The 14,910-nt window shown below is 35.2% G+C and overlaps 2 protein-coding genes across 3 annotated transcripts; one reads left to right on the forward strand and one right to left on the reverse strand.

Moving 5' to 3' along the window:
- Positions 1 to 2,905: 2,905 nt before the first annotated feature.
- LOC112012997 (ninja-family protein AFP3) lies at positions 2,906 to 7,281 on the forward strand. Of its 2 annotated transcripts, none has more exons than XM_024045377.2 (2): positions 2,906 to 3,983; positions 6,581 to 7,281. In XM_024045377.2, the coding sequence occupies exons 1-2, from the start codon at positions 3,308 to 3,310 to the stop codon at positions 6,991 to 6,993; spliced, it is 1,089 nt and encodes a 362-aa protein (XP_023901145.1). In that variant the 5' UTR covers positions 2,906 to 3,307; the 3' UTR covers positions 6,994 to 7,281. The 2 variants fall into 2 exon arrangements, with proteins under 2 accessions (XP_023901145.1, XP_023901144.1); XM_024045376.2 differs by having other exon boundaries at positions 2,908 to 3,983; positions 6,578 to 7,179.
- Positions 7,282 to 8,675: 1,394 nt separating this feature from the next.
- Positions 8,676 to 12,721, reverse strand: LOC112012998 (LRR receptor-like serine/threonine-protein kinase RPK2). The gene has a single exon (XM_024045378.2). The coding sequence runs from the start codon at positions 12,405 to 12,407 to the stop codon at positions 8,976 to 8,978; it is 3,432 nt and encodes a 1,143-aa protein (XP_023901146.1). The 5' UTR covers positions 12,408 to 12,721; the 3' UTR covers positions 8,676 to 8,975.
- Positions 12,722 to 14,910: the final 2,189 nt, after the last annotated feature.

The raw sequence follows: 14,910 nt of genomic DNA on the forward strand, positions 1-14,910 counted from the left end.
AAAACACAATCATAAAATTAATCAAATCATAACAATAAAAGCCAAAAAAGAAAAGAAATGAAAAGAAAAAGACAGAGAGCTAGCAACAGTGGAGTAAGCAAGATTCTACGCCTGCCTGTGTCCTTCGATCAACAGTGGAGCAAGCAAGATATCTCTTTCTTGTTCTTTCTCTGTTTCTTATCACATAGAGAGTTAGAGAATGTTCTAGAATCAATTAGAAAAAGAGAGAGCTAGAGAGAGAAAGAGAGAGAGAGAGAGCTGGAGAAAGTGATCTAGAATCAAGTAGAAAAAGAAAAAGAAGGGAGCTAGAGTGGGTATACGTGTGTGGTGGAGAAAAAACAAGAGAAAAAAAAATGTATGGATGAAATTGAAAGAAAATATAATATAAAGAATAAGAAATGACAATTAAGAAATGCTATCACAATATTTTTACAATAAATTTTAAGTAACAAATTGTTATTAGCTAATATTAGCGAGTAAAAAAAGAATTTCAGTAATGAGTTCAAATTAGAACTAGTAACAATTTTTCACATAAGATTTTGTTGTGATTTTTGTGAAAGTATTGCAAAAAATGTTGTGGATATAACACTTCTCATTGAAAAATATAGTTGTTGGGATTGAACATAGGAAGAATAAATGATGATTAAAAAAAGAATAAAAAATGAATGAAGAAATAATATTTAAATGAGATGGAGAAAATGATAGAGAATTTATTGAAAAATATATTTGAAAAAGTAGGTAGGTAAAAAATAAATGTCACTGTTCACTGTCTAAACAGTACAAAAATTTAAATAAACTGCTAGAAATGCTCTAACCCAACTCAAACATTCAACCCATCCAAATCCTCTTATGTACAGGCCAAGAGAGAGGAGAAATGAGAGCTGGCTTTGGTAAGAAAGAAAAAAGAAAGAAGATTTTTTTTATTTTTTTAGCATAGACTATATATATACAAATTAACAAGTATTTTTAGTATTAAAAGGCTACAAGTTGAAAATAGAGTAAAACTATGATGTTAGGAAGTTAAGGGTGACCCAATTAAGTACGGAATGACTAAATGTTTACAAGTATGAGAACGAAATGATAAAAATTAAAACTCTAGAATTAAAATTAGGACATTTTTTTCTCAAAAAAAAAAAAATGAGGACCTTTTTATTGAATAATTTTTTTATTTATAAAAATGATGTTGTAAAATATGATTGTTCTAAAACATTTTAAGAAACAACCTTTCCATCTTGGAATTCATCTCTTTAGAGAAACTTCTATTGAAAACACAAAACTAGTATTTTCAAAAAAGCATTGGCAAACATATATTTTTTTTTATATTTATGCCATAATAAAAATCTGCTATAATAAATGAATTCTAAAAGTGGGGAAGAAAAAAACGCTTACGTTACGTTCCTTATTAATTATCCTGTCTACCAAACGGTTGGTAACAATTTGGCAAATTTTTTTTTTTTTTTTTTTTTTTTTTTAAAAAAAAAAAAAAAAAAAAAAAAAAAAAAAAAGATCCAGTAGGTCAGCTTCCACAACTCCCACTAGCTTTGTCTTGAATTACGGAAATGCCATTATTGAAACGTGTCCTATCTCTGCCAGCGAGTACTCATCGAATTCGGACGTCGCGACAGCCTTCTTTATTTGGGACAGCGAGACTCGTGGGGCTAAACCTAAAGATACGGCTACGAAAACACTCTGACCCAAATCCCGAGCATTTCTGCTTACGTGTCACCTTCTACATCAACCCCATCTAGTACTTGCAGCTATTTCAAGAATTTGATTAATGTTTGTTTTTCATTTATATCCTTTCTATTTTAAACTTTTTTTATTTGATCTTTTATTGATTTATTTTTGTATTGGCTAAATTATCAATTTTTTATATATAGTAATTTAACTGTTTTTATTTATTTATGTACAAATTAATAATCTGATTACTCTATTTTATTTGTAATTGTAGTGAAGAATTTGAATTTGAAAGTACAAAGAGTCTTGATAATATTTTGATTGTAGATTAATAATAGTAATAAAAAAAAAGATAAAAGGAGTACTGTTCATTAAGTTACATATTTGGCTTTTAAAATGATTTAAAGCTATTTTATTCTAACCTATGATGTGACAGTTAAAAAATTATTCATATATAATTTTAGACACAAAATTTATTAAAGAAATCACGTGTTTTCATTCTTATAAAAAATGATTTATTTTTAAATAATACACATTTTTCTTTTAAAAATAATACATTTATAAATTAAGATATAATAGGTTGAAAAAGATAACCCAAACCAGTATAAAGTCATAGATCTCACAAATAAATATTGTTCATCAAATTATTAAAAGAGTGGTTAAATTTGTGTTTAGTATATTAGAATGTGAATACTTGTTCAATTTTAAATATATCTATATTTTAACATGTCAAGTGCACTAATCCATTGGGATAAATAACGTCTTTAAAAGAAATGGATAATAAGATATAAATAGGAAAACAAAATCAAATATGTTAGAGGGTGGTAAAAATAGAAATTAACGAAAACAACCCTAAAATCAAAAGTAAACTTTAGTCATCAAATTTCAGAGAGAGAGAGAGAGAGTAGCGTTACCATTGCGATTTACGAGGTGGGAGATAATAAATCTAGGACACGTGGTAGTTGTTGGAGTTCCTGATTCATAGGACGACACGTGGGATCTATATAATGAGAACAAAGCCAATCCATCAGTGTCTTCTTGTCTTTCAGGCTTTTCGAAGAATAACCAAACAGGTGTCGATGTTTGTTTTGTTTTTTGTTTTGATAAAGCTCTTTGTCCTTCCACCTCGAGATCCGTTTCTCTTACGCACGTGGCACTCTATTCCTCTTCATGATCTCCACGTGTCACCTATTCACCCACTTCCAACATTCTCAAACCCCCCCCCAGGGGTCTTTTCGTCATTTCACTCCTGACCCCCCTCCTGCTCTTTGATTATTATTGTAACTGAGGAAAATATAATTTGATTTCCATTTTGTCAAAAGTAATATATTTTCTCTCTGATTGTTTTGCTTTGCGTCTCTCTCTCTCTCTCGTGTCTCTCTGTCTGTCTGTTTTCCGGGAAAAGTATTTTTGCCGGGAAAGTTGCAGAGGAAAAAAATGTGGTATTTCTCTTTCTGGGTCTTAAAGAAACAATGTTGGAATTGATTTTTCAAAAGGAAAAAAAAATGGAGCTTATGAGCTATTCTCAACGAAGTCCAGATAAAATTCTGCTTTGTTATCAAGTTTTCTCATTTGGGTGTTTCTAAAATTAATCAAAGTTTGCTTCTTGTTTTTTTTTTTTTTTTTTTGAATGGCGCAAGCTGAGAATATTGGAAGCAGAGAAATAAGCCGACGAATTCCCATGCAAATGAGGGATTTCCCGAGGGATCTGTTGCCGAGAATTATGGCTGGGAATCATTTTCATGAGAAAATGGAAGTGGAAGAGGGAAGCGATGAGGATAAGGAGGAGATAGAGTTAAGTCTTGGGCTTTCACTGAATGGTCGGTTTGGGGTGGACCCTGAAAGAGCAAAGAAGCTTATGAGGTCGTCTTCGATACCAGACTTTGTGAAGGAAGAAAAAGAGACAACGTGTGTGGTACCTATGGCTTGTGCACCAACACCTTTGATAAGGACTTGTTCTTTGCCTACGGAGACAGAGGAGCAGTGGAGGAAGAGGAAGGAGTTGCAGAGTCTGAGAAGATTGGAAGCGAAGAGGAAAAGGTCGGAGAAGCAAAGGAATTGGAAGGATAAGAGGGTGGACAATACTAATAATAATAACAATAATAGTAGTAATAATAGTAATGATCAGAAAGAGAAAGAGCAGTGTGTGAAGCTTTTGAACGAGTTTTCTTGGGGTTGTGAAAAAGGAAATGGCTTGGAGGGGTTTTCACAACAACCAATACCCTTATCACAAGGCTCAATTGGTTCCCAAGGGAGTGCCTCTTCTGGGATTTCTGAATCCGAAAGCCAACCAACTCAGCCTCAAGGTAATTCCATTGCAATATCATGAATTTTATTTTTCAATATAACTGTTTTTGCTTATGTTATTGAACATCTTATGCTTATTGCGTAATCGTACGTTTGGCAAACAAGAAAATTTGGATACTGGTGGCATATTTGGTGGTTGCATCTGTTTATTCTATTGACTTTCTGTCCTCAATTAAAAAAGAAAAAAGAAAAAGAAAAAAGAAAGTGGAATGATCAAGATTGATACAATGGATGTGTTTTATTTGGTTTAGTTGGCTTGCATTATACAGTTTGTGAATGACTGGCTGGCTCGCTGGCTGGCTGTTGACTCGTATTAATATGAAGGTAGCTGAGATCCAAAAAGACTGATTGTAATTTTAGAAGGATTTTTCTATGCAATGGAGACCTTTTATTTGCCTTTACCTTATGAAAAGAATGAGAATTTTGATTCTTTTTGAGTTGAGTAGGATTGAAATTCTATATTGTTTTGATAATTTCATTTGGGGATCTTTTGTTTTGTTTTTTGTTTTTTTGTTTTGGTACGCCTTGTTAAATAAGCAAATGTATTGATGTGTTTAGTTAAAATGTTTATTCTTATTGACTATGTTATCACGAAATTGATTTTAATTGCAAATGAATTTTGTCGTATAAGGTATCCTAGACCATGTTTGACACATAATACTAGTATTATTCACACACTATACTGTTTAGCCAAACCTGCATTAAGTAACATCTGGGTATTAATTATATATTTAATAGCATAAATGTCCAGTTGGTATGAGAAATTATTAGGTCTACTACGAGGAATGCTAACGTGGTCCTCCATGACCTCCCAACCAATAAAATACTGTTATTTATGCAAATGTGACATCATTTAGTAATTTTTATTTTTTATTCTTTGTACCGGTTAGGAAGCTCACACATACATTTGCATAAATGACATCATCACATTGGTCTGGGAGGACCACATCAGCTGTCCTCTCGGTGTAAATAATAATTTCTCCAGTTGCTCCTGCCTAATTTGCATCTGTTGAAGAACAAGAACGGAAGATAAATCATATAAAGCTAAATTACGGGATAGTAATAATTGATTCTACATACTTTGGGTTTTACTCTTGAAGGGAATCAATGTTCAGAATCCCAGTGCATACCCCTCTCTCACAGGGCACCCCTAGTCATTCTACCATAGGAAAAAGAAAAAAAAGAGAAGAAAAGAATTATAAGGAGAAAGAAAAGTTCTGATGCACAGAACTAGATTTACATTGAGCATCATCCTGTAAGTGACTTGGAACTAGGAAATTATATGATGATATTTATGCCCCTGGGTGACGAATTAAGTGGCTACTGAATCTGGAAAAGGTGAGATGTGCATGGACCATGTATATTAAATTATCAATTGTTTATATAGAAACATTAGACCTGAGGAAAGAGGACACAATCAAATTTTTTACTGCTATTTGAGTTGTAAAACAAGCGATTATTGATGTTCTATTACAAATGGTTCACTGTTACTAATGTGCATTTCTAGGTCAAAGCCATGCTAAATATTGTCAAAAAGTCTCTTTGCAACTGTAGAACATGAACACTCATCACTTCAAGATGGAGAGAATCCATTTCTAACAGAGATATGGAGAAAAATTTGCTTGTTCTAAATTTGATTATTAAAATGATCACAATTGCATCAGCTTATGAGATTTCTAGCACAGGCATCCAGTTATGTGGCACATTTTTTCCTGTCAGTGTGTCTTGTACTGCTCCAATTGAGTTACACATCAACTGTAACTAATAGGGAAATTCAACTGAAGCTGGGATTGAACTCGGAACTTGACCCTTGCTTATGGGGGAGAAGATTCGATTTGGTCCAAAGCAATTGGCGAGTTCACACAGTTTCCCAGCCAAATGAACTTGAGTTTCTTATGAAAATTTGATTTTCAGTGCAACAGATGATGCCCAAGTGAGAAACGATTGTTTGAATAGATTGCTCACTTATATTTATTTGTTAATTGCATCTTTTTAATTGTGTTACTTAGGAAGCCACGGAAAACCTGGTTAACTCACTGGTTTCATTACTCTTAAAAACCTGATAGAGCAATTTCTTTTTTAATTAAATATATATATATATATATATATATATGTATTAAAAAAACCTGATAGAGCAATTTCTTTTTTAATTAAATATATATATATATATATATATATATGTATTATTTCTGTACTAATTCTATGTCATAACTTTCTACTGCTCTGCATGCAAGCAGATATTATCTGACCACCCTAATGACATCCCAAGCTAAACCAGAAATTTCTTCCTAAAGCTAAAATTGAGGGCTGCATCAGATGTGGCTTTTGGTTTTGAATGGTCAATATTTTGATTTTTCACATGGGATGCACTGTTAATGACTGTGTCCAACTATCAGGCATTTCATCCTTCCAATCTGTATTGTATATAGGCTTATCTGAAAGTTTCTTGTCAGTAATCTTATGAAATGTTGGTAGAACAATTGTAATCATATTCTGCAGATGTTCACTACGGTTTCTCACAGTCTGCATGCATGAGCTATTATTGGATTCTTTGATCAATCCACTCATGCTTTACTTGTTTTGGGTTATGCAGCAGGAATGAACAAGTGCATAGAAGTGAGAAGTCCCACCAGTGTTCACTCAACAGAAAGTGACCAGAAACCACCACTCTACAATGGAATGACAATCGCCGAAAAATCAAGCAGGTGTGGTGCAGCTCTGATGGAAAATCAATCTAAAAAACCTACGGATGCTGACAAGGGAGTAGCTAAGGAGATTGTGAGAGATGTGTTGGAAGATATGCCTTGTGTGTCTACCAAAGGTGACGGCCCCAATGGAAAAAGGATAGAAGGTTTTCTTTACAGATATAGGAAAGGTGAGGAAGTGAGGATAGTGTGCGTTTGTCATGGCAGCTTTCTAACTCCCGCAGAGTTTGTCAAGCATGCTGGTGGTGGTGATGTGGCACACCCTCTAAAACATATAGTTGTTAACACCACTCCCTTTTTGTAATGTTTATCCTGTATCCATGTGAGGAAGACTACCAAAACGGTGGATTCATTTTCTCTTTCATGTTTTTTAGTTTTCAATTTTCTTGTCTTTCAATGGAGTGGCACTCGTATTGTATCCAGTCAGTACATGAAGCCTCTCGTTCAAAAGGTTAAAATGGATATAGAGCATTTTAAGTCCTTTCTTTTAGTTTGTAATTTCATTGCATGTCTATCCTATGCACAAACTAGAGGATGTAGCCTGTAATTTATTTGAATTCTCAAACGACCACAGTTTGGTCTTGCAACTGTATATTAGCAGATTAAAAAGACTGTTAAGTATTGTTGCTAATGAATCACCCGAAGTGAATTTGACATATATTGAAAATTTATAAAAATAATGGTATCCATGTTTTCTTCTCTACTGCCCAACTACAAGATAATCCCAAGGGGTTTTGAGGATTTTTTTCCCCCCAATCAATAGGGGCCTCCACCACATTCATGGGAAGGGTTTATAACCTCTGAACCCTTAACTGTTTTCGAAAAATAGAATTTAGTTCATGATTGTCCACTTTTAATTAAAAAAATTCTCTGAATTTGAAAGTGATAACTTGGTAAGTTTCTTTACGGCTCAACCAATTCAAGAATGTGCAGGAAAATCCTCCTAGCAAAGCCAGGGAAAATAGTTGTTAAGTGCGGGTGCAAAGGCATATGGGTCCCTGAATCAGATTAGGAGATACCTTATTTGTTGCGTTATAATAGATACCCTAATTTGTTGCTTTATAATTAATTAATTAAAAACATTAATGCAAAGAGTTTAGGCATTTTTTCCCCCCTTTATAGCTCGAATCCCTTCACAGTTCCATTTTATATTATCCATATCCACCATCAAAACTCGGGCGTTGCCAGCTGCCTACGAATTTGGACCTCATTTTCTTTCGGTTTCCAGGGAAAACTAAAAGGGGAGCTAAGTATTCTTCCAAGATCATTCAACCTTATCCCATTGTCTCCATTCTCCATATGATTCCAAGGCAATAGCCCAAGGCTGGTTCTGTGTCTGACAATGCCGATTAGACGAAAGAGGAGGTATACCAGGAATCCTGAAACATATATTTTGAAAGATCCGGTTTAGAAGAAAGAGGAGGTATACCTGGAATCCTGAAACATATATTTTTGAAAGATCAGGAAACTCGTTATCGACACACCCTATCTAGATTTAATGATGAATATGGAGGATCAACAAATTTTTATCACAAAGATCTAAGATCATTTCATATATTCAGCGCTTTCTTGACAATCTTGATTTCTTGGAGGTCAGTTGCTTGTCTGGATCTTTGATTACTCAATTCATCCAGGTGGTATCTACATGTGGCACCAAGACTTTTTTCTTTATCTTCAATGTTATTTTCACTGTCAGGTTGAAACTCCAATGATGAACATGATTGCTGGTGGAGCAGCTGCTCATCCATTTGTGATCCATCACAATGACCTGAACATGAAACTGTTCATGGCATTGCGCTGGAGCTCTATCTCAAGGAGCTTGTTGTTCGACTTGACTGTTTATTAGATTGGAAAACAATTCAGAAATGGGTATACGTTTCTGATTTGGAAGCAAAAACGCCACAAATCTTTCGAGGATATACCAATATGGATCAATTGTTGCATTAGCCAAAGATAGGAAAGAATTGAATTAAGTAATTAGCTAAGTTTCCCGGCAATATTTCTTCTATTCTATGGTTTTATTAAACAACAAATAAACCTGAAGTACAAGTATATAACGTGGAAAACAATATCTGCATTCTTCTGCAGATTCATCAGGAAGCCCCCCAATCAGGGAAGTAACTTGAAAAAATGGGGGCAAAACTATATTACAATTTACAAGTGGATTAACTACAATTTAGAACTCAAGCTAAGGGCACGAAGACCACCACGTGCACAAGCACAAATTACAATGGGGCTTACCTTCTACAAATTGCTATGTTAATAATTGAAAGTCTCACCAGGCACCTAACATGATGGGGGTTGAAGTTGCTTAAGCCGTCGTACAACTTGCTTCATTGTCGGCCTCGTAGAGAGAGAATCGACTGTACACACAACTGCCAAGTGTAAAACTTCTACTAAATCATCATGGGGACCTGCATCCCATAACCCTGCAGTAAAGAACTCCTTTGCGCGGCCCTGACGCAGGAGCATACATGCCCAAGCAACAATGTTGAAGCCATTCCCATATGAAGAGAATGAAGGATCTAGAGCTTTCTTGTCGGAGAGTAACTCAAGAAGCACCACACCATAACTGTACACATCAGCCTTATCGGAAACACGGCAAGTCATTGCATATTCTGGAGCAACATAACCAAAAGTTCCAGCCACACCAGTGGTAGCATGGGTTTCTGAAGTTCCCAATAGCCTGGCCAATCCAAAGTCAGAGAGATAAGCATTGAAATCATCATCCAACAGAATATTGCTGGGCTTGACGTCACGGTGGAGCACCCGTGGTACACACTGATCATGTAAGTAGGCAAGTGCACGGGCTATATCCAGTGCAATCTTGTGAAGTATCCTCCAATCCACTGCCCTGGTGGACCTTTCCTGTATAAACTTTTCCAAATTACCACCTGGCAAATAATTATAGATAAGGAACATCTCTGTTTCACTGGCATGGTAACCTATCAAAGTGACAAGATTTGGATGGCGGAGCCTTCCAAGAGTTTTAATTTCTGCACGGAACTGTTCAATGCCTTGGAACCTTCCAACGGCAAGCCGTTTTATGGCCACTAGGACTCCAGGGGAGATCTCTGCCTTGTAGGTTGCCCCAAAACCTCCATTCCCAATGCAGTTGCTTGCATTGAAATTTGCTGTAGCCCGTACAACACCTTCAAAGGTCAATGGAACCCCAATGTCTGTAAAAGGAATTACTTCCTTTCTGACAGACCCAGTAACTTTGGACTTTGGGTTCCACTTTCGGGTATAGAAGAACAGGATGATCAGAGCAATAAGAACTGAAACAATGGCTGAGGCAGATGTTATGGATGCTATCTCAATTGAATTGAAACCAGGACTCCCACTTCCTTGGTTTGTATCTCCTGATGGTGGAGAAGCAGTAATAGATTGTGAATTGCCATCGCTTCCTTGCAGATCTGAAGATGGCACAGCCAAATTATACATACGGCAAGACTGCAGATATGGATTACCAAGAGCACTACTGCATTTCATTGAGTTATTATTTGATGGCAATGAACCAGACAAATTATTGAAGGAAACATTGAATGCTGAGAGCATGGTTACTTTGGCCAAATCAGCAGGGATCTGCCCAGAGAGATTATTGTTGTTAAGCAGCAGAACAGTCAGCCGTTTCAAGTTTACAAGATCCTTTGGAATTTCCCCAGTGAGTGAGTTTGAAGAAAGGTCCAGCTCTTCCAAAGACTGCAACTTCCCCAAGCTGGAAGGAACGGAGCCAGTGAGGTTATTACCAGCCAAAGAGAGATACTTCTGGTCCCTCATCAGACCGAGACTGGTTGGAATTTGACCTTGCAACAGGTTCCAACTGAAATTAAGGGCAACAAGTGACACCATCTCTCCTAAACTCTGGGGAATGGGTCCAGTAATCTGATTTACAGATGCATCCAAAACTTTAAGAGATTTGCACGCAGTACCAATTTGAGCTGGAATTGAACCAGATATCTCGTTGTTGCTAACATTGACAATCAGTGCATCCAATCCTTCACACTTCTCAAACAAGTTGTTAGGAAATGGTCCAGCAAGCTTGTTTTCTCCAGCAAGAAATGAGTAAACAGTCTGCTTTCCTAGTCTTTCAGGTGCAATTGGCATATACTGGATAGTGCCATTAAAGTTATTGTGTCCAAAATTGTGATATATTGCAAGACCACTTTCTTCTCCAAGTGACTGAGAAGGAGTTCCAACTAGGGCTTTAGAAGTAAAAAATGATAGATACAGAGTGGATAGGTCACTGCCAGGCTTGGAAGGACTTACATTTGAGGAAAGAACAGGAGGACAAGTGCTGTTATAAAATTTGGGGATCATACCTGACAAGGCATTCCCACTGACATCAAATACAGTCATACAAGGAACTGGCAGTCCCTCCAAAAGCTCCCCAGTAAGCCTGTTTGAGCTTATGTCAAGAAATTGCAGCTTCTTGCAGCGGCTGAGCCCATCAGAAACTTCCCCAGTGAAATAGTTCTGAGCCAGATTGATCATCTCTAAGTTCTCACAAGCACCCCAACTGGTTGGAAACCTGCCCTCAAGAGTTGCCCTTGGTGCCCATAATACTCTCAGCTTAGGAAGCATTATAATTTCCACAGGAATCGTACCTTGGAAATAATTAAAATCATCAATTGATGAACCCTGTTGGTCCATCAAAGAGTCCTCTTTTGTGTTATTAACTTGCGGAAGTGGATCAAACAGATTTGATAGTACAAGGGCAGACAATTGAGAACAATTGCCAAGCTCAGAAGGTATCGAACCACTCAAACTATTCCTCGAAACATCCAATACTTGAAGCTTCTGAAGCCGGCCCAGTTCAGCCGGAAGAACCTCTTCCAACAAATTCGAATACAACAAAAGCGATTGCAACTGACCACAACTCCCCAAACTCCCTGGAATCCCACCAACCAAGAAATTACCTGAAAAGTCCACATGCTCAAGCTTCCCACAATTCTCCCCAATCTTACTAGGAATGCCCCCGCTAAGCCGATTAAACGACAGATACACCCCTCTCAACCTGCCAACAAACCCCGGAATGGTCCCGTTGACATGATTTCCCGCTAAATTCAAGATCTCTAACCTGACACAACTCGAAAGCGAGCTGGGTATCTCCCCAACAATCCTATTAAACCCGAGATTCAAAACCCGCAAATTCCTCAACCCGTAGAACTGGACAGGAATCGACCCATTTACCGAATTTCCCTCTAGATCAAGAACCTCAAGCTTTTCCATACCCCAAATATCAGCAGGAATTTCACCATGAAAACCATTAAAGGGCAGTGACAAAATCCTAAGCTCAGTAAGCTGAGCAATCACAGGCAACAGTTTCCCAACCAATTTTCCACTACTAGTCCAACAGTCCCTCCTAGTCCCAAACCCATAAAGCGGAAATTGAGCAAAGTTGGAACAAGAATTACCTCTGTGCTCGTTCCCAGTAATGTTCAGTGAAACTACACGGGAATTATAGTCGCAGGAGACACCGAACCACGAGCAGTAATCATCAGAGTCCCAAGTAGAGAGCAAAGCTGATGGGTCAGAGACCGATTTCTTCAACTGGAGGAGCACCGATTTGTCTGAATCGGCAAAGACGAAACCTTTTTGAGAAAGAGAGAAAGCCCATAAGAGAAACATAGACTTCAGTAGAACAAGTATTGGAGACATGGGGTTGTGAAAAAAGTGCCATTTGATCACCGAAGAGGAAAACGAAGAGGAACCCATTTCAGAACACCCAAAAGGGTATCCAAAAACACTCTCAGTTGAACCCACCCTATACCGTCACTTGCACAGCAAAGATTAGGGTTTTTTTTTTTTTTTTTTTCCCTTTTCTTCTGTGAAAACCCTAACCCTAATTTTTGGTTCTTTGGAGAGAGAAAGTGAGAGACAGAGACAGAGAGAGAGACGAAGACAGTGAAGAGAGAGAAGATTCAACGCTGTTCTTTTGAGAAAACGCGTCTTTCTTCCTTTCCTTTTTCTTCTTTTTTTTTTTTTTTTTTTAAAAAAAAAAAAAAAAAAAAAAAAAAAAAAAAAAAAAAAGGCTTAGTTCTTGTTCTTCGTCTTCTTTGGCTTTTCTTTCTTTCTTTTTTCCTTTTTTTTTTTGGGTTTTGGATTATTTTTAAAAAATAGAAAATTAGGGTTTTTGTCGGTTTTGGGTGGGTGATGTGGGACCAGTGGACATACCCGGGGACCGGGGTAGAAATGGGGTCCACTGCCGGTCAATAAATGCATCAGCCACTTCAACTTTGGGGTTCTGCTTAGCCTTGTTGGTGCTTATTGGTTAGGCTTTCCTAATTTTCTTTAAGTAATCTACTAGGAAATAGGATGAGGGGGCTTCTTGTCGGTCTAACTTGTAAAATTTTTAATAGTTGAATGAGGGGTTTAAAATTTAATTTTTATCTAAATTAAAAATTAATTAGTGTTTTAATTTAATAATATAAAGTTATCATTAAAAGTGGATGTAGGTTAAAACTCATAAATTTTTTTTTAAAAAAAGCCTTGCACCAAAAAAAAAAAAATTGTTATAGAATTTCACACATGGTTAATATGAGATTGTTAATAGTAAATAATAAAAAATGATGTCAAAGATGGATTTAAATAAAAAATTAATAAAAATTTGTCAATTTAACTGTAGCGTCTATAACATTACTTTTTTTTTTTTTTTTGATAACGTCTATAACATTACTTATACATGAATACATCCCAATTTTCATAGCATGCTATAGAAATTGAGATAATATACTTTTATTTATTTTCATTTTAAGTCATTATTGATGTTATTTTATCATCTATTAACATTATTTTATTATCTATCATTTCTATATAATAATAAAAAAACTTATCTATCAATAATAACTTGCCAAGTATCTCTATAGACATAATCATTTTTATAATATAATAACTTGCTAAGTAATTCTATAAACATAATGATTTTTATAATTTTTTTTTTTTAATAATTGAGTTGATAAGTTTTATATGAGTCCACCACTGCATATATTTTAACATATGAATAATGTTAAAAACACAATAATTCACAATAAAACTTAAGTTATAAGTTTTTATTAGTTCTTGTCTAAACTTACTAATAATGATATCATTGTTTTATCTATAATTAACAACTTATCATCTAAACCTTATTATAAAGTTATTGTGAAAATATTTTAGTCATAATTTTATTCTTCTATCTGCTAAGCAATAAATTTTTTGTGCGAACTTGCATCTCCACTCTTATGAAATATTTTGCGAAAGCTGTTGCTTTTTATTTTATATTAAATATTCCTTTTTCATAAAATAAAAAAAAAATTAAAAAAAGAAAAGAAAAGAAAAGGGAAGAAAATTTTGGGGGGTATGGTCTTTAGGCTTTTAATGAGGTTAAAAAGATTCCTTAAAGTAGCAACACGTGGATACAGATAAAGGAGCCCACGTGGGATGTTATTCCAGAAGGTGAGAGAGGGCCCACAGACCTTTTGGTAGCGTAGGTCCAGGATTCATGAGGTCCAGATAGGCTAGAGGGCCCTATAGTAAGCCCAGTGGAATTTTTAGCTGCCCTTCTAGGTTAGAGTGTGATTGATGTGAGCGTTTGCATTATTAAACTAAAATGTTCAAAAATAGAAAAAGAATAAATAAAATTTTCATTTATTTATATACAAAGGGTCCGACTAACGAAAAAAAAGTTTGAAAATTTTTTATTAGAAATTAAAAAAAAATTGTTAAAATTTTTTCAATTTTTGATAAACTTTTTTTAGAATTAGTTTATTATTGTATGACTTAGAGTACATATTAATAAAAACCCAAGTAGGTAGCAAGAATGAGAAGAGATGAAGTTCAGACTATGAATTCAAGGCACTATAAAAAATTGTGATTATAATTGGGCTATCACTTAACACTAAAAAAAAAAAAAAAAAACTAAAAATGCATAAAAGACAAACATAAATAGTAGATATTGATCAATGTCACTGTGAATAGCTAAATCGTATACTTACTCATTCAACCAACATAACTAATTGGAATTAAGTCTTGTTCAATTTTTTAAAGAAAAAAGGCTCACATTTTGTTATCAAATTGAGCATTTGAGTTTGAATTCAATTGTTAATAGTTTTATAACTGAATTAACACATTTTTAAATACAAAGTGTTATTACAGAGTCAGCACAACATATTGTAAACTAAAAAAAAAAGAGTTTGAATCCAACTTATGTCAAAAATTAATTGATATTTTAGTCTAATGA

The sequence above is a fragment of the Quercus suber genome, unplaced genomic scaffold (assembly GCF_002906115.3).
Source record: "Quercus suber isolate HL8 unplaced genomic scaffold, Cork oak 2.0 scaffold_104, whole genome shotgun sequence".
NCBI lineage: Eukaryota > Viridiplantae > Streptophyta > Magnoliopsida > Fagales > Fagaceae > Quercus > Quercus suber.

What these genes read in the sequence shown, in the direction of transcription:
- LOC112012997 (XM_024045376.2), top strand. Translation starts at nt 3,308, where the DNA reads ATGGCGCAAGCTGAGAATATTGGAAGCAGAGAAATAAGCCGACGAATT. An exon ending in CCAACCAACTCAGCCTCAAG is followed by an intron (nt 3,984 to 6,577) that starts GTAATTCCATTG and finishes TGGGTTATGCAG; the next exon opens with CAGGAATGAACAAGTGCATA.
- LOC112012998 (XM_024045378.2), bottom strand. Translation starts at nt 12,407, where the DNA reads ATGGGTTCCTCTTCGTTTTCCTCTTCGGTGATCAAATGGCACTTTTTT.